The sequence below is a fragment of the Crinia signifera genome, chromosome 3, assembly GCF_055691185.1.
Source record: "Crinia signifera chromosome 3, ASM5569118v1, whole genome shotgun sequence".
NCBI lineage: Eukaryota > Metazoa > Chordata > Amphibia > Anura > Myobatrachidae > Crinia > Crinia signifera.
Window position 1 is genome coordinate 52,793,777 of NC_139219.1, and position 24,450 is coordinate 52,818,226.

Sequence of the window (24,450 nt, forward strand, 5' to 3'; positions counted from 1 at the left end):
CCCAGGACCCCTGCCCATGCTGACCAGCCATGGGGATAATGCTTTGGCCGCGGGACCTTATATAATAAGTGTCCCCCGGCTGTGGCATTACCCTGCTGGCTGGTTGGGTCCGGTGCTGGTTCTTAAAATACGGGGGACCCCTAGTCATTTTGTCCCCCGTATTTTGGGAACCAGCGCCGGACCTTGAGCCTGGTGCTGGTTTCATTAAATCAAGGGGACCCCTATTTGTCGGGGACCCTGATTTTATGTCACCAGCACCGGCTCAATGAGCCCGGGGCTGGTTATGCTCTGGCGGGGGACCCCGCGCTCGTTTTTTTTTTTTTTTTTTTTTAAATTTGCGCTTTCCTGCAAACGTGCGATTTTCAGACATGAAAATCGCACATTTTCAGGACTAAAGACATCGCACCAACTCGCACCTATTCGCACTATTTGGCCCGTTTTTCGCATCTCATTAAATATGCAAAAAATGGCCCAATCTTGCGATTTGAAAAAGGGCGAAGTGGTGTGATAAAAAAAACACGCATTTATCTCATCCCATAGAATGTCACCCTTGGTGTTTATACAGCATAAATGCAAGATACTTCAAAATACATCATTGAGATATAAAAATATTCCGAAATACGGAATAATCCGTTATCCAAAATTCTCCTGGTCCCGAGCATTTTGGATAAGGGATACTCAACCTGTAGTGACTGTAATAAGCAATAAGGTGTAAAGACTTAGGCCAGAGGTTCCCAATCTTTTTTGATTCAGGGCACCCTAGAGAATCAGAATTTTTTTCACGGCACCCCTAGGTCCAAAAAAAATGAATTAGATTGGGTTTATATGCGATTCTTAGCGGCAGGATTTGCTTCTGTTTGTACACATTCTATGATTGCCAGCCACCAGCACTGGTCTTGCTCATAAATAATTAACCATTAATAATTTGAGTTGGTCCTGGACCACCAAGCCGCGGCACCCCTGCATGTGTCCCGAGGCACCCCAGGGAGCCACGGCACACAGTTTGGGAACCACTGACTTAGGCAAAGGATATGAAGAAAAGTGGATAGAGGATATATACAGTGTTGTTACATTGTGATATAAGCCAGCAATTATTACCTTTCACTTGTGGATTACAAACACAGTAAACCCATTGCCAGAATACTCAGTGCGGGACTCCAATCTACAAAACAAAAATAGACACTTTGGTTATAGTCACTACCTAATAAATAGACAAAGTAACGGTTTACAGCTGCATTAGGTATATTATTGCACAACAATAAAGTAGTATTTTAGCATATAATAGTGATAATATTGCCATTTTGATGTCATGTGAAAATGGTAACAGTATATCTATGTTGAATATCTATATATAAATTGTCTTATAGTTCTGTGTTTTATGTCCTTTGTGATCGTAACTATCTTTGGTACAGTATTAATGCAATGTTTATTGCATATACCTTTTTAATGTTTTAACTTATAAAATAAAATACCTGACATATAAAAGAAAGAAACACTGCCATGGAAATTCCTAGAGTTAATACACTTACCTGCTAGAGGAAAGGAAAAGGGAATTAATATTCTTTCCGGTTTATTACACAATCCCCCTCCCGGGCATCATGATTGTATGCGATACATCTCATGCTGCCCTTCTACCAGTAATGTATTGCATGCGATCCCCGCTCCCTGCCGCCACAAGGCGGTCCGACAAGGAGATCATATGTGCAGCATTGGATCAGGCGGCAGACACATTCTATTTGGGCCAATTTCTTGTCCCAATCCTCCGGAATTGGCTGAAACCTGGCCCAAATCGCATAGTGTATGGGGGCCTTTAGACCTATGTAGGATCATAGGCACAGGTGTAAAAATGCCACGCCGCTTGGCTATGTACACAGTTTGTTATGCCGCTTGCAGGTATGACCGTGTTTGTCATTTGTCATTTGAAAGACCTGCTATTCCTGAACTCTGCATGCAGCGTTAGTGAACAGGCACACCGCTTGTTGACCGTTAGCCACAAAGTTGTGCCTCCACTACACTGATGCTACATGGTGACTCCAGGAATAGGAGAGTATGTAGCGTGTGTGCAAAGTTTGAGTGTAACCCATCTCCCCCCCCCCCCTTCATGTACAGCTACCCCATAGAATCTGTGCCTGGTAGAATTTGTTTTTTTTTTTTCTGACACCTAATAAGGCATACATATACTGCTTGTATTTGTTACCTCCTTGTACAGCAATTATTTTTGTAATGATCCACAAATACATGTGCAATGGCTCCTACACTATTTATCTAGGCTCCCAGGGGTGGTCCAGGGCCAAATCAAATTACTTATGGTCAAAGTGAAGGACAATGCCAGTGCTAATGGATGCCAGTCATATGGGGTCGATTCAATACGCAGTGCACAGTGAATGGCGCCAGACCTATTCTAATCATATCCTGCGGTGCTAGCAAAAATATGACAGAACAACGGTGGTTCAAACAGCCTCGCGGGAGGCACTTATGTTTGAAAAGGCCGGTATTCACGAATTAACACCCATGAGTACCGGCATTCTCTGATTTAGCAGCACACTGATTAGGATAGCTCCAGGAATTCCCTCCCAGTTCTATTCACAGTATGGAGAATTGGATCAACCCCAAAAACATGTAGACAATTAGAAGTACAACTGTGCACCACCACATACCTGATCCTAAAGATAACAGGCAGGGACAATTTACTTAAGGTTTTTTTCAAAATATATCAATAATAAATATCCTAGGGGTGAGGTTAATCAAAATACGGCTACACTAGGGCACATGATTCAATTCAATGACAAATGAAAAGGCATTACCACTCCTTGTAAGTTTAAATGTAATATATACAGATGGAGCCTTCCTCAACTAGCCTTCTCTGATGAGTCATGGCTCACCAAGGCTTATTATCATCTATTGTTCTCAGCTGCAATACAGTACATAGAACAATACATCAGGGGATTAGCAGAGGATTCAGTCCGACAGCTCTGGCTCACTTAATCCTATTAAAGGGACAGACGAGGATGGCTCCATCTGAATGTAAATAATAGCCTATTACTGATATTTAAATAAAAATGCTATTACTATTATTATTATTATTATTATTATTATTATTATTATTAGGCCCTTGGTTTCTGCATGTCACTTTACAAAATATATATTGCCTATTATTTATTTACTCATTGCCATTTTTGTAATTCCAAAATAATCTCGGACTCCCTTTAGTGCTCAGAGTAATTTATTACTCTCCCGCCAGCTTTCCTTCAATTCCTGCTCATCTTTCACATTTCTCCTCTCTCCATACATCTGCTGCTCATTAATTGGCGGCTTAAAACCAAGCTCGGTGTTCTGTTCTCCAGGTGCTACAGTCATTCCTTTATATCCGTTCAAATGAATAGGAAAATCGTATATTCCCGGCAATGAGAAATTCACCCCCGTTATTTATGCATTTTAGTTTTCTAGAAGTCTGTGCGGTAGACTCTTCTGCAGAAAACAAAATTCTTAAGGTGCTGAGCACTGGAAGATTATCTGATTTCTATGTGTGCCCCAGCTTTCTAAATATTATGGTGTTGGAAGCAAGAAAACCTCTTTATCATTTATGGAGGTGCAGTCAAAAATAGTAGCTAATGGTTTATAAAGGCAGATACCACCTAAGCAGTATAGTACCTTTTGATCATGTTGACCTTTTCACAGTCAACCTTTACACCCTGTGGACCTTGTGACTGTCGACCATTAGTTTTCGACCATATGACTGTAGATCTAATATACCATAACCGTTTTTCTTAGGCTTTTTTTTTTTTTGCTGATGCAAAACTTTTTGAACTTCTTTGACATCTGCAAAAAAAGGAAATAAAAAATGGGCGAAAATGCTGCAATTTGGCCAAAAACATGTGGATTGGCGAGTAATTTGGGTGGTTTTTGACAGTGTTAATTGAACAGGTTTAATCTAAATTCGGCCTAAAAAACAATGACTGCACATCGGAGTGTATTATGTCACACTTATCACCCAATTTCTCGGTCCGGTGTGCTGTAATCGTATACGTCAGTGGTTCCCAAACTTTTTGAATCACGGCACCCTAATTTATCATAATATTTTTCAAGGCACCCCTAGGCCAAAAGTTTGTTACTGAGAGTTTCAGAAAAAAATATTAAATTAAATAAGTTGTGATTAAATTGCATCCTTAGGTCCAGTTATGTGGTGAGGAACATGATTCACTTTAGTTTACACACATATTTTATAATTGGAAGCCATGAGCACTGATTTTGCCTATTTCATTGGCCATAAATAATTTTAATTGGTTCTGGACCACCAACCCAGGGCTCCCCTGCAAGTGCTCTGAGGCACGCCAGGGAGCCTAGGCGCACAGTTTGGTAACCACTGGTATACGTGCATGGGCACCTTAATTAGTCATTGGCCAGATAAAGCAGTCTGGAGAAGTCCTAGTTTGATGATCAAAAAATCAATATATGATCAAAATGTTAAAAATAAATAAGCATGTTTAATTTGGAGGAATAATAAAACCTGATCTGAAAGCCATATCCACATTTGGAAATATAAGCCTAAGCACTTAATCAGAAAGAATGGAATATGGAATTCTCTAAAGTCTCCTGTATAAGGAGCATCAAGAATGGAATATCATTTTTTGCAATTTTTGGCGGCATTTAGTTGCAGCCAAAGGGGTGTGTGGAATATCCCCAGTATACTCCCTATCATGTTATTTTACATGCCCCACTTCCCTAGGGGGATTTCCACCGTCTACTGGCCACCCTAGTGATGAATGGTACTATGGTGGTTGCCTCACATTATGTGTCCCTCTGCTATAGTGCCAACCTGATTGTAATGCCTAGTGCAATTTATAAAAATTTTGGAGACGCTTTAAATCCCCTGAATTATTGCAATACTTGCCTAAGATGAAGAGGTAGTGTTGATTTTTTTTTCTTTGTTTACATTCTTTAATGTTCGGTGTCAGACAAGAAAGCTTCATTTTTTCCCCGCTATTTCACTTTCCAGAGATAGCTTACCCTAGCAAATGTCTTTTAATACCCCTTTCACATTGTACCTAATTACCGGGTACAAGTCGGTTCTTGCTGGTTCAACCTGGTAATTAGTGCGATGTGAAGGGGTTACCGGTTACAGCTAACCGGCAGCAACGCGGCAATCCAAACCGGGTAAAAAGCAGGGTTCTTACCGGTTCGTTGCTGTGAAGTGTGAATTGGTTAAACGGGTCAATCGACCCGTTTCCCGTTCACACTATGGAGGAGTCAGCACTTGGAGCAGCACCGTCTCGAAGCGCTGTCTGCTCCCCCACCCCGATGACGTTTCGATGCTCCGTCACGCCCCCACATGATGTCAGCGAACCGGCAATATTGTCGGTTCGCAGAGGCGATCTGAACAGACGGCACATGCTTGGTCACACTGGGACTGAATAGTTTTAAAAGTCCTGGTGCGACCCTGCATTTGCGATCTGAAAGCGGTATTCGTTGCCATCTCTCTGGCTGTTATATCTTTTGATGATTTGAATGTTTAAATTTAGAAAATGAAATAATTAATTGAAACCACAAATTGCTTCCAGCCGAGAATGATTCTGGCACTTTTCATATATTACATACAGCCTTTTGAAACTCGGAGGCTATTACATTCCCTCCAAAGGGGGGTATTCAATTAAGTCAGAAAAACTATACTTACTAAACTTTACTATTCAATTGTGGCCGTTTTTGGATGGTTTTTAGTCGTGTTTCACCTATGCAGTTTCATTTATTTAAAATGTCTACTTAAAAATGCTTGCAATTTCAACAAAAGCACGTGGATCAGTGATCAATTCACAGATTCATGTGTTTTTGACCGTAAGAGTTTTCTCAACAGTCGAAAAATCAGCATTTTAATTGAATAGGTCGGATGTAAAGTTGACCTAAAAATGGTGAAAAATGCAATTTTTTAACTGTCAAAATACAGCACGGAGTTGAACACCCATATGTTAGCATAATCAATGCACTGTGATGTGAGCTTCCAGTGATCTTTCTGCTGCAATCCTATAAAAATACATGAAACTGGATTTTTGGTTCCTTTGTTTTTTTTTTTTTTTATTAAACCATAGTTCTTTCTTTATGCACATTGACTACTGTTTAAGTTGTACTCCAAATACAAATTTCTCCGTCTTGAAATTAGAAATGATAATGGTAACTTGCTATCTATGGTGTCATCAACTTACGAATTTTACTGTACAAGGGGATTTATTCATTTTTTTAACAGTAACTTGTGGGGCCGGATGTAATAGCGATTGTCTTTTAGAAAAAACCAATGTAAAGTGGGCGCTGGATCCCTTGTTCTATCTCCCTATATATGAGACCAATGTATGTCTCATATGTATTGGGTATAAGAGTGAAAGGAAGACATATATTAGTGTAATGTCTTAGTGACACAAAGATATATACGAAGGGGAATGAGATGGTGAATTCCTGGGTATATAGGAGATCCCGTACCCTCACTCACTCGAAGTGTTTGTTATGCAGTCACATCAAGGTATCTTTAGATCTTTTTCTGTGGGACACCACTTTGCTCAAACAAAGAAGGAGTCGGTGCGTACCGTACTGACATGTACAAATATAGTGCCTCTCCTATCAAGGTATCTTTTGGTCCACTGGCTGTCCTTGAGTCCCCTTTATAACAAGTGGTGCTCATGCGTTCCCGGTGGTCCCAAAGAAAGGAGGAGAGTTCAGATGGACTCAGTAATAAAGTTTTATTTGGGTGACAAAAAATGGGTGCATCAAAACAAACTGCCCCCAAGCTGGTAGGTTTAAAGGATTACCTGAAAAGACGGTGCGTGGCCACCCACCGCTAACCAGGCAATTCCAGGGGTACAGATGTAGTCAGCACAGGTCCTCTCCACCAACGTGTTTCGACAGACAAGCTGTCTTTGTCAAGGTTAACTGTGCTAGGTAGTGGTATTTATACCTGTGGCATGGATCAGCAATGATGACTGAAAGTCCGCCCCACAAAGGGGAGGGGGAATTTCCGGAAGTGTACATAATAGGGTTAAACTACATGTTCCAAGGGATATACAAATATACTGAAATGATACAGGTCTGTGTTAGGGTTCAAAACGCCTACACTGAGATATTGGAATATATAGTATGTGCGGAGAATGCTTTTTAAGCATTTTCTCCGTACCCGGAAGTAGCGAGTGACGCGCGTCTGGAACGCAAACGTCACTTCCGCATACCTCCGTTTGTGTAGGCCTATCAATTGGAGGCGCTTCTCAGCATATGATGCAGGTTTAATGTGCAAAATATACATGTGCAAAAAATAGTGCAAATATCGCTAATATAAATATAAATAAATAAAAAATACAGTATAAGATCGGCCACATATAAATACCACACCTTTACAAAGACAATATAAAAATAATTACATAACAGATACAAGAACAATAAAATGCAGTTTAAAATTCATTAAGAGACATTATCTTATAAAAACCATTTTAATTCAAAATCAGAATTTAAACCATTAGGTGCCAAGGTGTTCAAATTATAGATCCACCTCATTTCTTTCTGGGCTAGTAGGCGATCTTTAGTGTTATGCCTCCAGTTGTCTCTAACAAGTTCGAGGCCCCAGAAACCTGCAATGCCATTGGTTGAACTCTGGTGACATGATTTAAAGTGCATCGAGAAGGGATGATCCATATGACCTTTTTTAATATTACGGATATGTTCCGACCATCGCACTTTCAGTGCCCTGGTCGTCTTCCCTATATATAATTTATTACACGTGCACATAATAGCATAAATGGCATACTTAGAATTACAGGTGAGAAATTGTTTGATTTTAAAATTCTGATTATTAAAAGACAGGTCGATGGTTTTTCTATCAGTAGTGCTGCAAGATTTGCACATGGCGCAGTCACCACATCTGTGGAAACCTTGGCTTCTAATTACACCACCAATAGGCTTGCTGATGAATGCACTGGATACAATCCTATCTCTTACTGTGGGAGCTCTCCGATAAATAAATCTTGGTTTATCGGGTAAGATGGTGTTTAAAATAGGATCTTTTAAAAGCAGGTTCCAGTTTTTATAAAAAATATGTTCAATGTGTTTGTGATGACTTGAGTATTGCAGAATGATGGGTATTTCTGACTTCATTTTATCCCGTTCCATGGGTGCTTTAGGTGCCAATAACTCATGTCTAGGGAGTTTTTCTACTTCCTCTATGGCATCCTCTAGTAACTTATTTTTATAACCCTTATTGAGGAATTTCCTTTTCATTACCATACTGCTCTCATTAAAAGACTCCTCTTTTGAGCAATTTCGTTTGAGACGAATGAATTGACTCTTAGGAACGTTGGTAAGCCACCGTTTAAGATGGTTACTGTTTGGGTCAATGAAGGTGTTGGAGTCGGTACTCTTTACTTAGAAGGGCGCCCACGATTTTGATCGTGGGGATCGTTAGTAAAAAATCTCGGGCATCTCGGGGATTGAATGCACTAAAAAATCGGGTGCGATCAACCGACGAGATGCCCGAGATTTCCCATAGGGAACAATGTTAAATGTCTCAATTGACCCAATTTTCCTGTTCAATGCCTCAATTGACCCGATTTTTCCATAGGAAACAATGTTAAATGGGCCACAGAGGCCAAATAGGCACCCTGAAGTGTATAATGGCCACCCGAATTGTTAACGCCACCCCACGATCAACGTCAACCCGATGCGTGGCGAGCGCAGCGAGCCCGCGAGGGGCGGCGGTACGCGTCCTATGACCTTTTCATACCCCCACTATCCACGTCGGCGTGGAGTTGAGAATAGAAAGTGTGGCGAGCGCAGCGAGCCACCGAGCCCGAAGCGTGGCGAGCGCAGCGAGCCCCGCGAGGGTACGCGGACAGCTGTGAAGCCCGCGAGGGGACGCGGATACCTGTGAAGGTATCCGCGTCCCCTCGCGGGGCTCGCTGCGCTCGCCACGCTTCGGGCTCGGTGGCTCGCTGCGCTCGCCACACTTTCTATTCTAAACTCCACGCCGACGTGGATAGTGGGGGTATGAAAAGGTCGTAGGACGCGTACCCCCGCCCCTCGCGGGCTCGCTGCGCTCGCCTCGCTTCGGGTTGACGTTGATCGTGGGGTGGCGTTAACAATTCGGGTGGCCATTATTCACTTCAGGGTGCCTATTTGGCCTATTTAACATTGTTTCCTATGGAAAAATTGGGTCAATTGAGGCATTGAACAGGAAAATCGGGTCAATTGAGACATTTAACATTGTTCCCTATGGGAAATCTCGGGCATCTCGTCGGTTGATCGCACCTGATTTTTTAGTGCATTCAATCCCCGAGATGCCCGAGATGGGCGCCCTTCTAAGTAAAGAGTACCTTGGAGTCTGAGAGTTTTATGAAGACCAAGGTCTCTATCATATTATCCTCAACATATATGGTTAAGTCTAAAAAGTTTACCATCATTTTGCTAGAAAGTTTAAAACTAATAGCGATTGTGTTCGGGTTGCCATCCGAACTCAGACTTTTTACAAAGGGGCAATCCTATACAAGGCAAATCCATGCCAAACTCAATCGTGATTCCTCCATCCTGCCCCAGTCTACAGTTTGACAATCCTTAGATCAATAAGAAAGACACTGCCTCTTCATGGTCTGCTTATTGCATCTCAAGACTTTCTAAAGGTGCCCACACACGCACCGATCCCGGCGTGCGTTGTGGGCTTAACTAGCACACATAGCATCGCATCGTATGCCTTGTGCATACAATGTTCATACGATGCGATGCTATGCTAGAAAAAGCTAGTACAAAAAGTATGTGCAGCACATACTTTTTGTACTGTGCGATGGGGTGCCGCGGGAGCGCGCACCCCATCGTATAGCATCGCACCTCCGGGATCGGTGCGTGTGTGGGCACCTTAACAGCAAACTAATTGCGCAAATATAAATACAATTAATTTCACCATGAGAATATAAGGAACAAACTAAAAAGATTTGCACTTCCGTTCTGCATCAGTACATATGTTTATATCTTGGTTAATAATTGCAAACATCAATGTATTTACTGTTCATTCTAGCACCCTGCACCTTTTTAGAGATGAGGGTATATTTGAACTTTTAGGGGTACAATTTTAGATACGGATGTATCACTACAGTAGCTGTAACGATAAATCGGGTCTAAAATTTTGCCCTTTTAAAAATGAAACCTGCTCTCCTCACTGATAGGTGCTGGGTTTTAGAGTGAACACAAGAAATCTAACGATGCTCACTGATTGTACAGCTAGAAGTTGTGTGCCACATGTATTTTTGCTCTGTATTTTATAACGCTGTGTACGTGTCAGAGGAGACCATCTTATAACATTCTAATATTGTTTATTTCAGTCTTCTGCTGTCGGCACTAAAGACAATATGGAACAATCGGGCTCTGCACAGAGGAAACGTGTTCTTCCAGACTGGATGCTGCAGGGGGGTCTCCCAATTCCGAATCTTCCATCACCTGTTATTAAAGCAGGTGGGTGTACATTTTCTATGGAGTGCGGAGGCCAGACACTTGGCCGAGCTGGTCTGTCTGTTCTTTTCTTCTGTGAATAAAATTAATGTAGCTACATGTATAATGCCTAGTGCTCTTCTAGGTAATCACCACATACTGGGTTCTATGAATTATGTAAGTACGCAGCTTTTGTAAATACACATTAACGCACTTTCAATTCAACCACTTATGTTTTCTTTGGTTTATTTTCAAGGAAATGTTAATGTTCCATTTACATAGGGTTTAAAGAATAATAACTTGCGTTATATATGATCTGCCAGTGATTATTGTAATAATGTGTGTGTGTGTCTGTGTGTGTATATATATATATATATATTTATAGTGTATTTTGAATTGGAGAAGATCATTCGCTGAAAGTATTCTTTTAGTAGTCATGATCCTGGTGAAATTGATTCTAGCTATATATTGGCAAAAGTTGCCTAAACTGGGGACATACGATATCCTGACAGTTATGATGTCAACTTAAACTTCTCCCCCCTCATCCTAACCCAGCTGCAGCTTCCTAACTCCCCCAGCTGCAGCCTGATGCTTCCCACCCACCATTAGGGCTTAACTCTAACCCCTGTACTCTGACCCCCTTGTAAGTACCTAACTTACATGGGTGTCTCTCCTCGCAGCCTAACCGTAACATTCCCCCCTTTCCCTGGCTTTCACACTAGCCTGCCCTACATGCTTACCAATCGGGATGCTGGCTGTCGGTATTCCAGCATCCTAATCTTTTTTGTAGTTCCGATCGCCGTGTTCTGACTGCACCGGTGTCGGTACATTGAATACCGGCATCCCGATTGCATCCTGTATTAAACATCCTCTGATTTGGCTCCCATCTTGTATCTAGGCAGAGATTAAAGTGCTCATCATGCCTAGAAGAACACAGGCTGGATTTATGAATAAGGTGCTCTCCTTCATACTGACAGTATGTAGCTGTAGCTCCAAACAATATATTGCTAAGAGTTAATTAACTTTAAAAACATTGTGATACCACCTATAAATCTATTGAACATTGACATATCCATCTCAAAGACTGTGGGGTATATTTAATGCTAAACAGGCAATCTATGACAGTGAGAAGTGCCTATTGCTCACCCACATAGCCCACCCTCAGTATTCAACCCACCCCTGCATTCACGGTTTCCAGCCCAGTTTTTCTACAAAGCGAGGTGGAAACGGCGAGTGCGGCCGTCAAAACGTTGAAGCTCGTGGCTATGTGTAGCTGGCACGCTGCATTAGCGACGAACCTCGCTGTTCGGGGGAATTGATGGCGAGGATTTCCCGGAACATAGTATTGGGTGAGAGGCGGGCAAGATGGGTTAAACGGCGAGGATGGCTTGTTTTCGGCGATCCTCAACAAAAACAAGCCATCCTGGCCAAACAAAAAAAACCTCGCCAGCCACATTGAATATACCTCTTTATAGTATTGCTGTGATTTAACTTACTTTTGGCAAGAGTTTCTCCAATGTATTTATTATATTGTGATAGTATCTTTTATGAGTTAGTAATTCTATATGCAGTTTGACCCCTTGGGTGGTATGCCCGGAAATTTTCCAGGCTCGGGCTATCCCGTAAAATTTCCGGGCATACAACTAATGTGGAATAGTTGCGCACCAGTGGTGTTCAGGTGTGCACCACTGGCGCACCACCTCTAGAGCCCCCCATGACCTTTGCTCCAGTGATCGTACGCCGGAGCTCTCTGACCCCCCTTCCCCAGCCGCCATGCAGTTTACAGCAGTGGCGTAGGCGGCTCGGGGGGACTCAGTGTGCTCTGGAGTTTAGACGCCTGAGTCCTCCCGAGCCGCCACGAACATCCCCGAGACTGCCATCTGTCAACAATGTGACTGACGGATGGGGCAGCGGAGCTCAGAACACCCGAGCGAAGGTTAGGTGGGGCTGGTGGTGGCTCGTACGATCTGTGGTGGGTTTTGCTGGGGCAGAACAAACCTGCCCTGGTAGGTTTGTCCTGCCCCAGCAAAACCCACCACTCAAGGGGTTAATATAGCAGTTAAAAAGCTTTTTAGAGACCAAAGAAATATAGCCCATATATATATATACAATTAGACATAACATGAAAGCCGCAGACAGGTGAAGTGAAGAACATTGATTATCTCGTTACAATGAATTCTGTCAAGGTCATTACAGTTGCTCCTGTCAAGAGGTGGCATATATTAATCAGCAAGTGATCACTCTGTTCTTGAAGTTGATGTGTTGGAAGCAGGAATAATGTGTAAAAGGAAGGATCTGAGTGCGTAAGGGCAAATTGTAATTTGTGGGGTGTTCCCGGTATCCAATGGTTAGTACTGTAGTTACCAATAGTGTCCCAAGGAAGGGAAGCCAGTATCCCCAGTGAATATAAGGATATACCAATCCATTGGACTTATCTTGGACTAACTTATCTTATCTATTTTCATAATTCTACCTATTTCTCCACCAGGTGGTGTTTTGAGGTGAACAATACTGTATGTAAATAATAAAGCACTGTAGATCCCTTATTACTTTGGAGTAATGGATATATACTCTGTGTAAGTGTATAAATCACAGCTGCACATTCTTGTTTTTTTATTGTGCGCTTTTTTAAGTGTTATTTTGTTTGTAATGGGCCCTACACACATAGCGATGTGTGCAGGGCTACCTAGCTATGCTAGGTCGGGCTGTGCTGCGCCGCTATCGCATAGCACACAGAGCTGACAGCCCACACACAGAGCGAGCTGTCAGCTCTGTGTGCTAAGCGAGCAGACAGCGCCAGTGTTCTCCGGTGGGAGAACACTGCCGATGCCGAGATTGATGGACACTGTCCATCAATCTCGGCCAGCGATAAAGACGCGCGGGGACGCGCACTGCTGCCGATATAGCCCCCACACATACAACGATGTGAGGGCATTTGCTAAGCGACTTTGCCAAACTAAGCAACCTTAATATCGGCATGTGTGTAGGCCGTATAAGAGTAACAGTAGGAGTAGAAATAGAACTAGTATAAATATACAGAGAAACCTGCACTGGTTGTGTGTGGTATATCGAGACTACCTGTCATGATGTGATGTCAGATTGTCACTTTATGTGGTAGAGATATAGTCGCAATGGACAGTATGATTCTGCTATGGTATTCCCTTCAGGACTTGCAAATTGGTAGGACTGCTATGCTATTACTGGTGCCTGTCCTTGTGTTTCCCTCCTATATCCCTATAGATTGTAAGCTTGCAGCAGGGCCCTCCTACCTCCAAGTCTGTCTGTTGTTACCCAGTTTGTTTCATCACTGTCTAGAATTGTAAAGCGCATTAGAGTCTGCAGCGCTATATAAGAAACTGTAAATAAATAACATTTATACTGCCATTACATTTATGTTGATGCAGCTTCTGGAGACTGATACCAGACCTGCCACCCTGCCAGGGAAATAACCAAAACAACGTATTAATTAGCTGAATATGTTTTATGGTAAGGAGAATGGCTAGAACCTTCAGCATGTAAAGGAGACGTGGTAAAGCCATCCCCTTGATAATGGCAGCTCTACCAAGATACCCGAGGGTCCGTGATAATTCTGGTCATCTGAGATACATTCATTTGTCCTTTTTTTCTTTTTAACAGCATAAAGATCACGAATGCTGCTTATTAATAGCCTTGTTTCAGTTTCCCCCTCTCTGTCTCTCTTTAATGATACAAAATAATGAACAGAACCAGCTTAATTTTACGAGTTACTCATTTGCCTAATTGTGCCGAAAATGAGTTAAACATTCGGTTTATGTCTTCCTTCATTCTGTTCCATGTTAGGGGAATGCGTTTGACTCCAGTTATCTGTAATTCTTGATTCTTCACACATGGCCACACTCACAATGATGTCAAATTACACCATGTTTTGTAGGAAGAGGATTAGAATAGCTGATTAAAAGTACAAGACTTCTGAGAGTCAAACCGCGACACTCAAGAGCATTTTAAAGTAATAATACTTTATGAACTTTCTGAAACATAGAATATTCTGCATTCATCTCTTAATACTGTAAGCCTGTAAAAGACAAAAATATAATGTCAAATATAATATTTCATAGTTCCTCTTCAAAAATGTTGCCATCTCCTATATGCTTCAACTTATTTTCATTACTTTTGTGTATTGCTATGCAGTTGCTGTTCAACTCAATACAGTATTTGGCCTATTTTAATAGAATTAAAGGTGTTTACACATGGGCCGATCCGGCGGATCAATATCCGTAGCAGGTAAGGAGGAACGGTGCGGGGGGATAGTGGTAATTGGTGGCTATTCTGCATTGAGCAGTATGGCTGTAGTTCTGATATAGTATTATTGAATAGTCTATTTCTTCATTCTATTTCGATGCCGCTGGTCCACGCATAGTTATGGAATCTGGATTGAGTGCTGGCAAACACGGTGCGCTTTGCACTAACTTGCTATCGATTTTGACTATAATCGCACCTTGGCCCTTATTCAGATCTGATCGCAGTACGAATTTGTTCTCAAAATGGGCAAAACCACGCACACTGCAGGTGGGGCAGATGTAACATGTGCAGAGAGATAGATTTATGTGAGTTATTTTGTTTCTGTGCAGGGTAAATACTGGCTGCATTATCTTTATAACTACAATTTAGATTTCAGTTTAACCCCACCCAAATGTAAAGGGCCCTACATACGCAGAGATTTGTGCCAGAGATTCATAACGGGAGATTCAGCATGAGAGATTTCACTGATTCAGATAATTAGCCACATACAGAGAGATTTGTGTAAGAGATTCATAATGGGAGATTCAGCACGGGAGATTTCACTGATTCAGATAATTAGCCACATACAGAGAGATTTGTGTAAGAGATTCATAATGGGAGATTCAGCACGGGAGATTTCACTGATTCAGATAATTAGCCACATACAGAGAGATTTGTGTAAGAGATTCATAATGGGAGATTCAGCACGGGAGATTTCACTGATTCAGATAATTAGCCACATACAGAGAGATTTGTGTAAGAGATTCATAATGGGAGATTCAGCACGGGAGATTTCAAATCTGTCACAACTGCCACAGAAAAAGTGACGTAAAAAACTGCACTTCATCACAAAAATAAGAACTAATAAGAAGAAACTTTGTGTTTCATTTCGTTTTATAATGTAAAATTCTTTAATCTCTTTATTATGCGGCTAAAAAACTGTGACCAACTATTGATCTGCAACTGTACTTGCATTTAGGGGATGATGCAGTATACTGTATATCTGTTCACATTCATATTGTCTCCATCATATACATTTGCAAAGCAAGTCATCTGTAATTACACCTTTATTGCCCGCATGGCTATTTGCACATATGCCCAACCTCTATGTATACACTGGGATTCATAAGCCATAATCATTATCAGGGTGCGTACAGCATGTATCTATCCCTGGTGAGATCCATGTAATTACAAACATGTCTTATATAAAAAATAGGTTTAGTCATTGGTGGTACAGTGAGCCCCCCCCCAACATTTAATAATTGGTGGTAGTGACCCCCATAAAAAATGTAATTGTTGGTGCTATAGTGGGGCATCCCCCTCTCCCCTCAACCGTTGGTGGCACAGTGTAAAAAAAAAAAAAATACTTACCAACCAACTCCGGAGTCTTCCAGCGTCGCATCCTCTCAGCTTCCATCCGACTGCAGAGGGCGGGCGCGGCAGGTGCAGGAGGCGTCTGTCTTCAGCAGGGCTTCCAGCGGCTTCAGTGGTGCTTGCGGATAGCGGCAGCGGGGCTTCTTCTGGGTGGCGTGCTCTGGCGTCTTAAGTGACAGTCACTCAGATGGCCCTGCTCATCCCCGCAGCACACATGCGGGAGATGAGCAGGAGCATCAGAGTGACCGTCACTGAATATACCGACTGGGCCGTTCTGAATCTTGTGCAGATTCAGAATGGTGGGGGTGCGCTTGTAAATTACTGTATGGGCTATATACACAGCGATTGACATGCGTTTTCAGGCATTTTCTGAGCAATTTAGTAAAATCGCTCAGAAAATGCCTGAAAAATGGAGCTGTGTGTGGGACCCTTAACTCTCTCAGCACATGTTACATCTGCCCCACCTGTAGTGCACAGTGACATGGTTTTGCTCATTTTGAGATCAAATTTGTACTGCGATCAGATCTGAATAAGGGCCCTTGTGTACACACCATTACCTATAATTATTTTGATATAAATTAATATACCTCTATATTAAAGTTAAACCAGTAGTTCTAAGTAGTTTGTAGTGTTGTGACACATCTGTTAGCACACATGGACATGATTCAGAAGTGTCTGGAGTCTCTAGTATGGTGTCTGATAAAAGTAGATGATTCCTGCTCACATTAGTGATCCGTGCTGCCTCTCTTGATACAGGATCATCTGTGACGCCATCGGTGGCTCTTCACAGCAGATCTAACCACCATAGATCTTACAAAGAGGTGGACATCTCCTTTAGAGGGAGATCCTTGCCTTGTCACACCCACAAAGTGACCACCCCCTTCCCACCCCCAAATGGCAGCAGATTGTCAAATACTGTTGGTTCATGTTGATCAGTAAAAATGTTTAAAAAGTATTGGGTTTTCTTTATATATTATTTATATACATGTCACATTTATGTAGACATTCAGAGTTTGCATTCTTTGTAGCCCCACTGTACACAGTCATTTATCCCTTGCCGGTCTGTTTTTTTTTTGTTTTTTTTACTTGTAGCTGTAAAGTCATTTTATTGATGCAGGATAAATCAACACATGCTGTTGAAATACCTGTCAGAATATATTTATTCCATAAGACTGCATGTTGCTGAATATAGACTCATTGGAGTCTTTGAATTTATGTCATATAAATCTGGTGAGCTTCTCATTGAAAACAATCCATTAAGACTGTACTTTCCCCAGAAGAGTAGTGACCTATAAAGAGACAGTTGACACTCGGGTCCATGGCAGATGTGCACAGCATGTACAGGCTTGGCCCTAGGGATGCCCTCAGTATGTTTGGTCTCAGAACACATCAGAGAACTGCTGCACAAACGTGTCACATTTTCTCGTCACATTCTAGAAATAGCTCTCTGAGAGTTTATATTCCCCTGAATGGCGGTTTTCATAGGGCAGCAAAGCTGATGTACATTTTGTATGATTTTAAAGGCTGCTTTTCTGTTGGTTGTTAAAGGAATGTTGATTATACAGTTTATACTTGTAGTGTGCTCTAAATGACATTTATTTATAAGGCACCACAAGTGGTTCCAAACAGTATGGCACACATTAGAACAATGGGTGTGAATCATTAGGTTGGCATCACTACTGGTTGGCAGGCAATAAGTCGAAACATGAAAAAGGGCGTCCGGCTTTAGGTGGACATCGACAAAAGGTCAACATAAAATTGGTCAACACGGGAAAAGGTTGACATGAGTTTTTGGATCATGAAGTAAAAACAAGTCGATTTAAAAAAAAAAATCATGAAAATTTCATGTCGACCTTTTCTTGTGTCAACTTTTTGCCAATGTTGACCTAAAGCCTGTTGACTTTTTCATGTGTCCACCTATTAACTGTCGGCCAAAAGTGGACAACCTATTGACTGTCAACCAATCGAATAGATCCCAGAACAATACAGGGTGCACAGAACTAAACAGTAACTGAAAACTAAAACACAGCACAGGTAACAGCACCACAATTCTCAGAACGGCTGAGATGTAGAGAAGAGTTGTCCCACAGCATGACAGAGATCGCCATGATGTAGGAACCAGTGAAGTTAGAGAGGGCCTTGTATATGAGGGTCAGGGGTTTGAGGAGGAACCTGTAGGGGAATTGGAGCCAGTGCAGATTTGCTTGAAGGAGTTTGTCAAAAGTGCAGTGGAGGGAGAGGAAGATAACAAGAAATTCCTCACTCGCTGAAAGTGGCTAAATAGCCAAATTTCAGTTTGCAAGGTCCCCGGCGCTATATATATGGTTAATAATAGTTAAAATCACACCATGGTGTTTAGTTCAATGATTGTCAGCTGCTGCATACAACACCTGTGGGATTGCCTCAACCCACAAAAAGAATTGCAAAAATGGACCAATAGAGTTGGTGTGTTATTGCGCTGCTGACAATCTAATTATAAAGAATAACACTCAAATTGCGAGACAGTTGTGCAGATAAATGAATGAAGGACACACTGCTTGTACAGTATACATTTTTATATAATAAAATGCATGATAAAAAGCTTACAATATACAATACATGAAAAAATTACACATATGAAAATAAACAAAAATAAAGAAATAAAAGAAAAATTAAAGAAATAAAAAAATATATATAGACAATATATAAATTATACTGGGCTATAGGAGTATATATACCATATGGTCAAGGAGTTAAAAAGGGGGCTGGACTTATAGTTGGGAGCTCCGCTTTAGAATGTGCTTCAGATAATTTTAGAACGACATCTGTTAGTATCCATATATTTTGTTAGTGGTTGGTTAGTAGATTAATGTCCATAGGCAGTTTTTGTTAGTAATATGAAGAAATAGTGAGCTGAATAGGTAGTCAATTTAGCATGTAAAGGTGTCCATACACATGCAGATTTATCTGCAGATCTGGCTGGTTGGAGCAAAAAAATGGTTATGGATGAGAGCAAATGACAGTTGACCATTTACTTGGAAATGCTGTAAAACTGACCAACTGTCACTCATCCATAACCATGTTTTTGTTCCAACCAGCCAGATCTGAAGACAAATCTTACTAGTGTATGGGCACCTTAAGTCACACGCATCCAAAGATTTTTAGCCAAGCAGCACAGATAATGCAGATGTTAATTGAATTAGTGCAATGATGCAGAGCGGGGCTCTGGATTTATCTCACCCCTTAGTACAGAATCGTCCGCTGGTTGCTCCTGTTAGAGGGGGCGGCTGGAATGGGTCCTGTGTAGGGCGCTTCAATGCGCCAACAGCCAGCGCTATCTCCTCGGACAGCAGGAGCGTCCAAATAGTGCAGACGCTGGAGGTGGTGTCTGAGCGTGAGCCCTGCGGGATAGACGAGAGCTGGGGGATGCACAGCAAACTCGTGAGCGGCAGCGTGTAGCCCAAGTACGTCCCTTTCTGATGACGTCATTTTATTATATAAAAATTTATACTGTACAAGCAGTGTGTCCTTCATTTATTTATCTGCACAACTGTCTCGCAATTTGAGTGTTATTCTTTATAATTAGATTGTCAGCAGCGCAATAACACACCAACTCTATTGGAGAGGAAGATAAGTCTAGCTGCAGAGTTGAGGATATACTGGAGGAGAGCTAGCTGGCAGGGTGCGAGGCCAGTGAGGAGACTGTTGCAGTAGCTGTAACCGACAAGATTGAGCCAGGCATTGGATATGGGGGCAAAGCAGAGGTAGGAGTCAAGAGACATCCAGGCAGCAGTTTTGGAAATGGAGGAGAGGATGGTGTTGCCACACACATGCATCCATTCACCACCTCCCTGCCTCCATTCACTGCCTCCACTACTGTCTTCACAGTACAGTAGACAGCAGCGGAGGCTGTGCGCGCCCCCCGCCCTACCTCCATGTGCCCCCCCCCCATTGCTGTAAACAGGAACTGTGTAAAGGGACACGGGTTAACCCCTTTTACACTGCCGCTGACCCGGGTCCACAAGGGAAAATCAGGGTTTTTGCAGCGATGTAAAAGGGGTATAAGTAATGTAAATATGGATGTTCAAGTCATTGAGGATAATGGAGTGGAGGTCAGAGAAGAGGAAGTGGGAAAGTAAGGCAGCAAAGTTGTTGAGGAATGGGAAGGAACAACCAGGGGGGTGACCTCCACACGGATGTGAATGGAGGAGAGAGACAGAGTGGACCTGAAAGGGGAGGAAAGAAAAGTGAAAGATGGTTTGGGAGGGATGACCTGACAGGTACAGTTCGGGAAGAGGAAGATGCCCACTTGAATTTGTATATACAGATGTATCCTCATACACTATTGTATGCAGCCCTTCACAATGCATCAGGTTGCCCACGTTACATTGCTTGCACCAAGTGTCTCTTTCGCTTGTATGTGCTTTATAGTCAAAATGTGGAGAGGGAAGCTGGAAATTCAGTTGTTCAAATTATCTTTTTGTTATTTGAGTATTATTAGTTTGTAAGTTTGTGTATTCTTGCAAAGTTTGATTGAGGCTTGAACTATTAATTCATGATCTTAGTTCTCTGTGCATGGCTGGATTTACATCCTCCGAGGCTAGCAATTATGTGCCCATAGATTGTCGAATTTGTTGTTTGTGCTCTTCTGTAGAAATGTTATTTTGATCATCATATAAATATTGGTTCCTTGTCATTGTTTGAAACTATTGCCAAGTACCAGCCATAAGGACAGCTTACAACACTGGCATCTTTCAATGTATTAATGTGTTTCTACATAAACACGCTTGTGCTGTATACTTTGCTTATGTTTTGTCTGTGTAATAATGAATGGAACTTGTTTGCCATGGTACAATGGCTTTCTGTGAAATTAAATACTATCCATCATTTTATACGAAGGTACAGAGTTTTAATAGAAAAGTGCCACTGTCAAAGTATGTTTTAGAACTATTTACTGCTATCTAATCTTATACTCTTCCTTTAATTTGAAATTTTCCTCCAGGAGAGGTATTGGACATATTATAACGTCCCGTATTTAGAAGCATGCCATATATTTTCAGATTTTACACCAACACTGCATGAGCCCCCAAACATTGACTAACATCACTTCAGTGCAATAAAGTCAGTGGTTGTATACTTGTTAAGAGATGTATTTGTATTGCGCTATATCCATGTGGGATGTTGGGGATGGTGCAGCAAATTCTGGGTTCAGTCCACAAACTGTTGATTCTATATGGTTCTCGGGGGGAATTGCGCACTCAGATGGTGTAGGGTGTGATGGTGGGGAATGGGAATGGGTGACTTTTATTTACAACAATAATAAATAGATGTGTAGGTGCAGTGGAATAGACCCTTTGGGCCTTTAGTTCCTGGGACCGGACCCTGTGTCTCACAGTAGGACCACCACGGTGTCACTCTTGAGGGACCTATGAGAGGTGTGAGGGAATCCTTTAGGGAACTCTTTCTCATAGGGTCCTCACCTGGATCCTATGTTCCTCCTGGTGATCGGTGGTGGCCTGTTTGTGGAGCACCTGGTGTGTCCCAGAAAGGTTTGAGCAATTTGTTTTGCTAAAGTCAATGAGGTGTGTGGGAATAGGTATGTCAGGTGGCATCCCGCCTACATACACTTACCCTCCTTCTGTGGTTGTATACTTCAGTTTTATTTCTTATAGACCCATTTATTTCAGTTAATCATGAAAGTAAAGGAGGACTGTTATTGTTGGGAAATAGAAGAGACTAGCTACGGTGCTTGCCTTTTATTATTTATTTACCAATCTGACTATTACTTTCCATCTATCTCCTTCTACTTTACGCTACACTTTATACCCACCTCTCATCTCCCTCTCCCTTTCTCTATTCCCTACCCCAGCACTTTCTCATTCCATTGTCCCTCTTTTGTGACACTGGTTAGAATGGTCAGCCAGTTTACACCAACTTGTCATTTTTTATTGTCAATGAAATTTATAGGGATACGAGATAAAAGTACCCCTACTCCTGTCTCTAATAAATAGTTAACATTTAGAATTATTCCATACTTGCTGAAAGTCAATGAGACCACTTGTTAATTGGTCAAATACCACTTTAAAAAAAAAAAAAAAAAAAAAACATACAATAGTGACTGCCAGTCTAATTTGTCAAATGAAGTATTTGTTCATTGAATATAAGAGATGGCCGACCGTTGCTGAAAGCGCGACATGATGATCAGTAGACGCTGATGGGGGAACACTATTTAAAAGTGGTGAGGTGTTTTTGGCTTGAAAAAAGCGCAATCAAGGTGCTGAAACCTTGCCAATTCATCCATGAATCTGTTTATTTTTTTCATCATTCGGAGTGCCGCCAGCTTGGATATATCTATTCACGCTATTTTAAATATAAATGCAGCCTTACTCACTAGGTTCCCTGTTAGCCAGAACCAAATAAAGAATATATATATAACAATAGTAGTTTTGCAACATAGCTTTTATCTTAATTAAAATGATTTGCTTTCTTTTAAAACCTTATATAATCATTGTTCTTAAATTACAATAATCAAATACTGTATACTCCTGTATCCTGTTGTTATGGCTTTTACCTCTGTAAATGATTTAATTTGTAAAGCCCTATGTCTTCCACATTTGTGCTTTGTGTTGATTGTATGCTTTAAAATTGTAAATACACCCCTGAGGAAGTCTCGTGGAGACAAATCGCTTTGGGTTGTTGTTTACATGTGACCTACTTGACAAGTGGGGAGAAGAATTTATGTCAGAAATGAAAGTTATGATGCACTTTTGATTTTATTAAAGAAAATGACTTAAAATAAATGTGCTTATTTGAAGTATATTGTTTAAGATGTGTATACACGCATCGATTTGCTTTCGATTTCCCCAAATCCTCCACCTTTCAATTTGGCCTTTGCTTTCCATTAGATTTTACATTCGATTTCGATATCAAATTCGATTTGCATTCAAGTTACAGTGTACACATTCCATTTACTGGATTGAATTCGATATTTCCTTGCCTGCGCAGTCTATTTTTCTTTTTGATATAGAGAAAACGGGAGTGCGCATGAATAGAAAGCGGATCTAAAGCGTCCTAGAAACCTTTTGATTTTGATTTGATTTTTGCTTCTATAAGCAAAATGGAGTCGAAAACTTGTCAAAATTGATGCATGTGTTTTAGGTTCTGGGGCATGTGAAGTGCGAAAAGATGTATGAATAGATTGTTGGTTCCAGTGCTCTAATCACCGGGGTTGTGGGAGCAGCTTGACTGAGTGGTTAAAACTCAAAGTGGGGGTAATTTGCACGGTATCCTCAGGTGCTCAACTAGTGTAGGTGGTATGAGTTAGGGTGAATATATATAAATGGGAGTAATGCCAAGAATTCACCTAATGCGAGTACTAATGGTGGTAATGAATTTGTAAAAAAAGAGAGGTTTGCTTCAATGGCATGAGAAGAAGTTCTGTTTTATTGATAAAAAAAACACTTTACAATCTATAAAAAGTCAGTACCCTGGATGCCTGATAGCAGGTAAGTACAAGCTGTACACCTGAGATGAGCCCTTCTGGGAATGGGGGTAACTAACAGGCCCCTTTATACCATAAGACCTATCGGGCTTATGTCTCAAACCAGGTGTGATGTTGCATGGGGTAGAAGGGGTATGGGTATTGAGTGATCAAAGTCAATGAGCACTGGGAGTAAAGTTCCTGCTGTGGTATAATGGAAACAAAGTCACGGGTGGGGGAGGAGGGTGTGTGATGAGCAAGGAGCGGCGTCCCACACACTTGCTTCTTACCCTGTCCGTGCTGATACGGTGCGCTGCAGTAAACCTGCATTGATGCTGCCCATTCTCCCTGGTGGTCTGGGTGGCCGGCGGTGCAGCAGTTTGGCTTCACGGCTGCAGAGGATGTCTGTCAGCCGTTCACTGATGTCCCGGCTCCACAGACCCTGCTGCATCCGGGACGAGACATTCGGGATACAGTGATTGCGAGAGGACCGCTGTTCCCGGAGTGACGTCACCGGCGGTCTGTGCGCTCACTCGTAGCAGAGGAGACTGTGCCTTTGCTGGTGGTCTTTTGTATGGGTGTGGGTGTCCAACGCGTTTCAGCCTCTCTGGGCCTTTGTCAAGGATGACTTTTTATACATTGTAAAGTTTTATTTATCAATAAAACAGAACTTATCATGCCATTGAAGCAAACCTCTCTTTTTCACACATTCATTACCACCATTGGTACTCACTTTAGGTGAATTCTTGGCATTACTCATATATATATATATATATATATATATATATATATATATATATATCCAAGCGAAAGATCGGCACCCAGGACTTATATTGAGTCCAGATTATATTGGGCCTCGCAGCCCGTGAAGACACAAATGAGGAAAGAAGGGCACTCAGGGACTTGATGCTGGTGAA

The 24,450-nt window shown here is 41.7% G+C and overlaps 1 protein-coding gene across 1 annotated transcript in view; it reads left to right on the plus strand.

The window, feature by feature from the left end:
* APLF (aprataxin and PNKP like factor) overlaps positions 1-24,450 on the plus strand; it is a 176,473-nt gene that overhangs the window by 78,130 nt on the left and 73,893 nt on the right. The window contains exon 5 of the mRNA XM_083175813.1: positions 10,338-10,467. Within this exon, the coding sequence (XP_083031939.1) occupies positions 10,338-10,467 (130 nt within the window). The remainder of the gene's footprint in view (positions 1-10,337; positions 10,468-24,450) is intronic.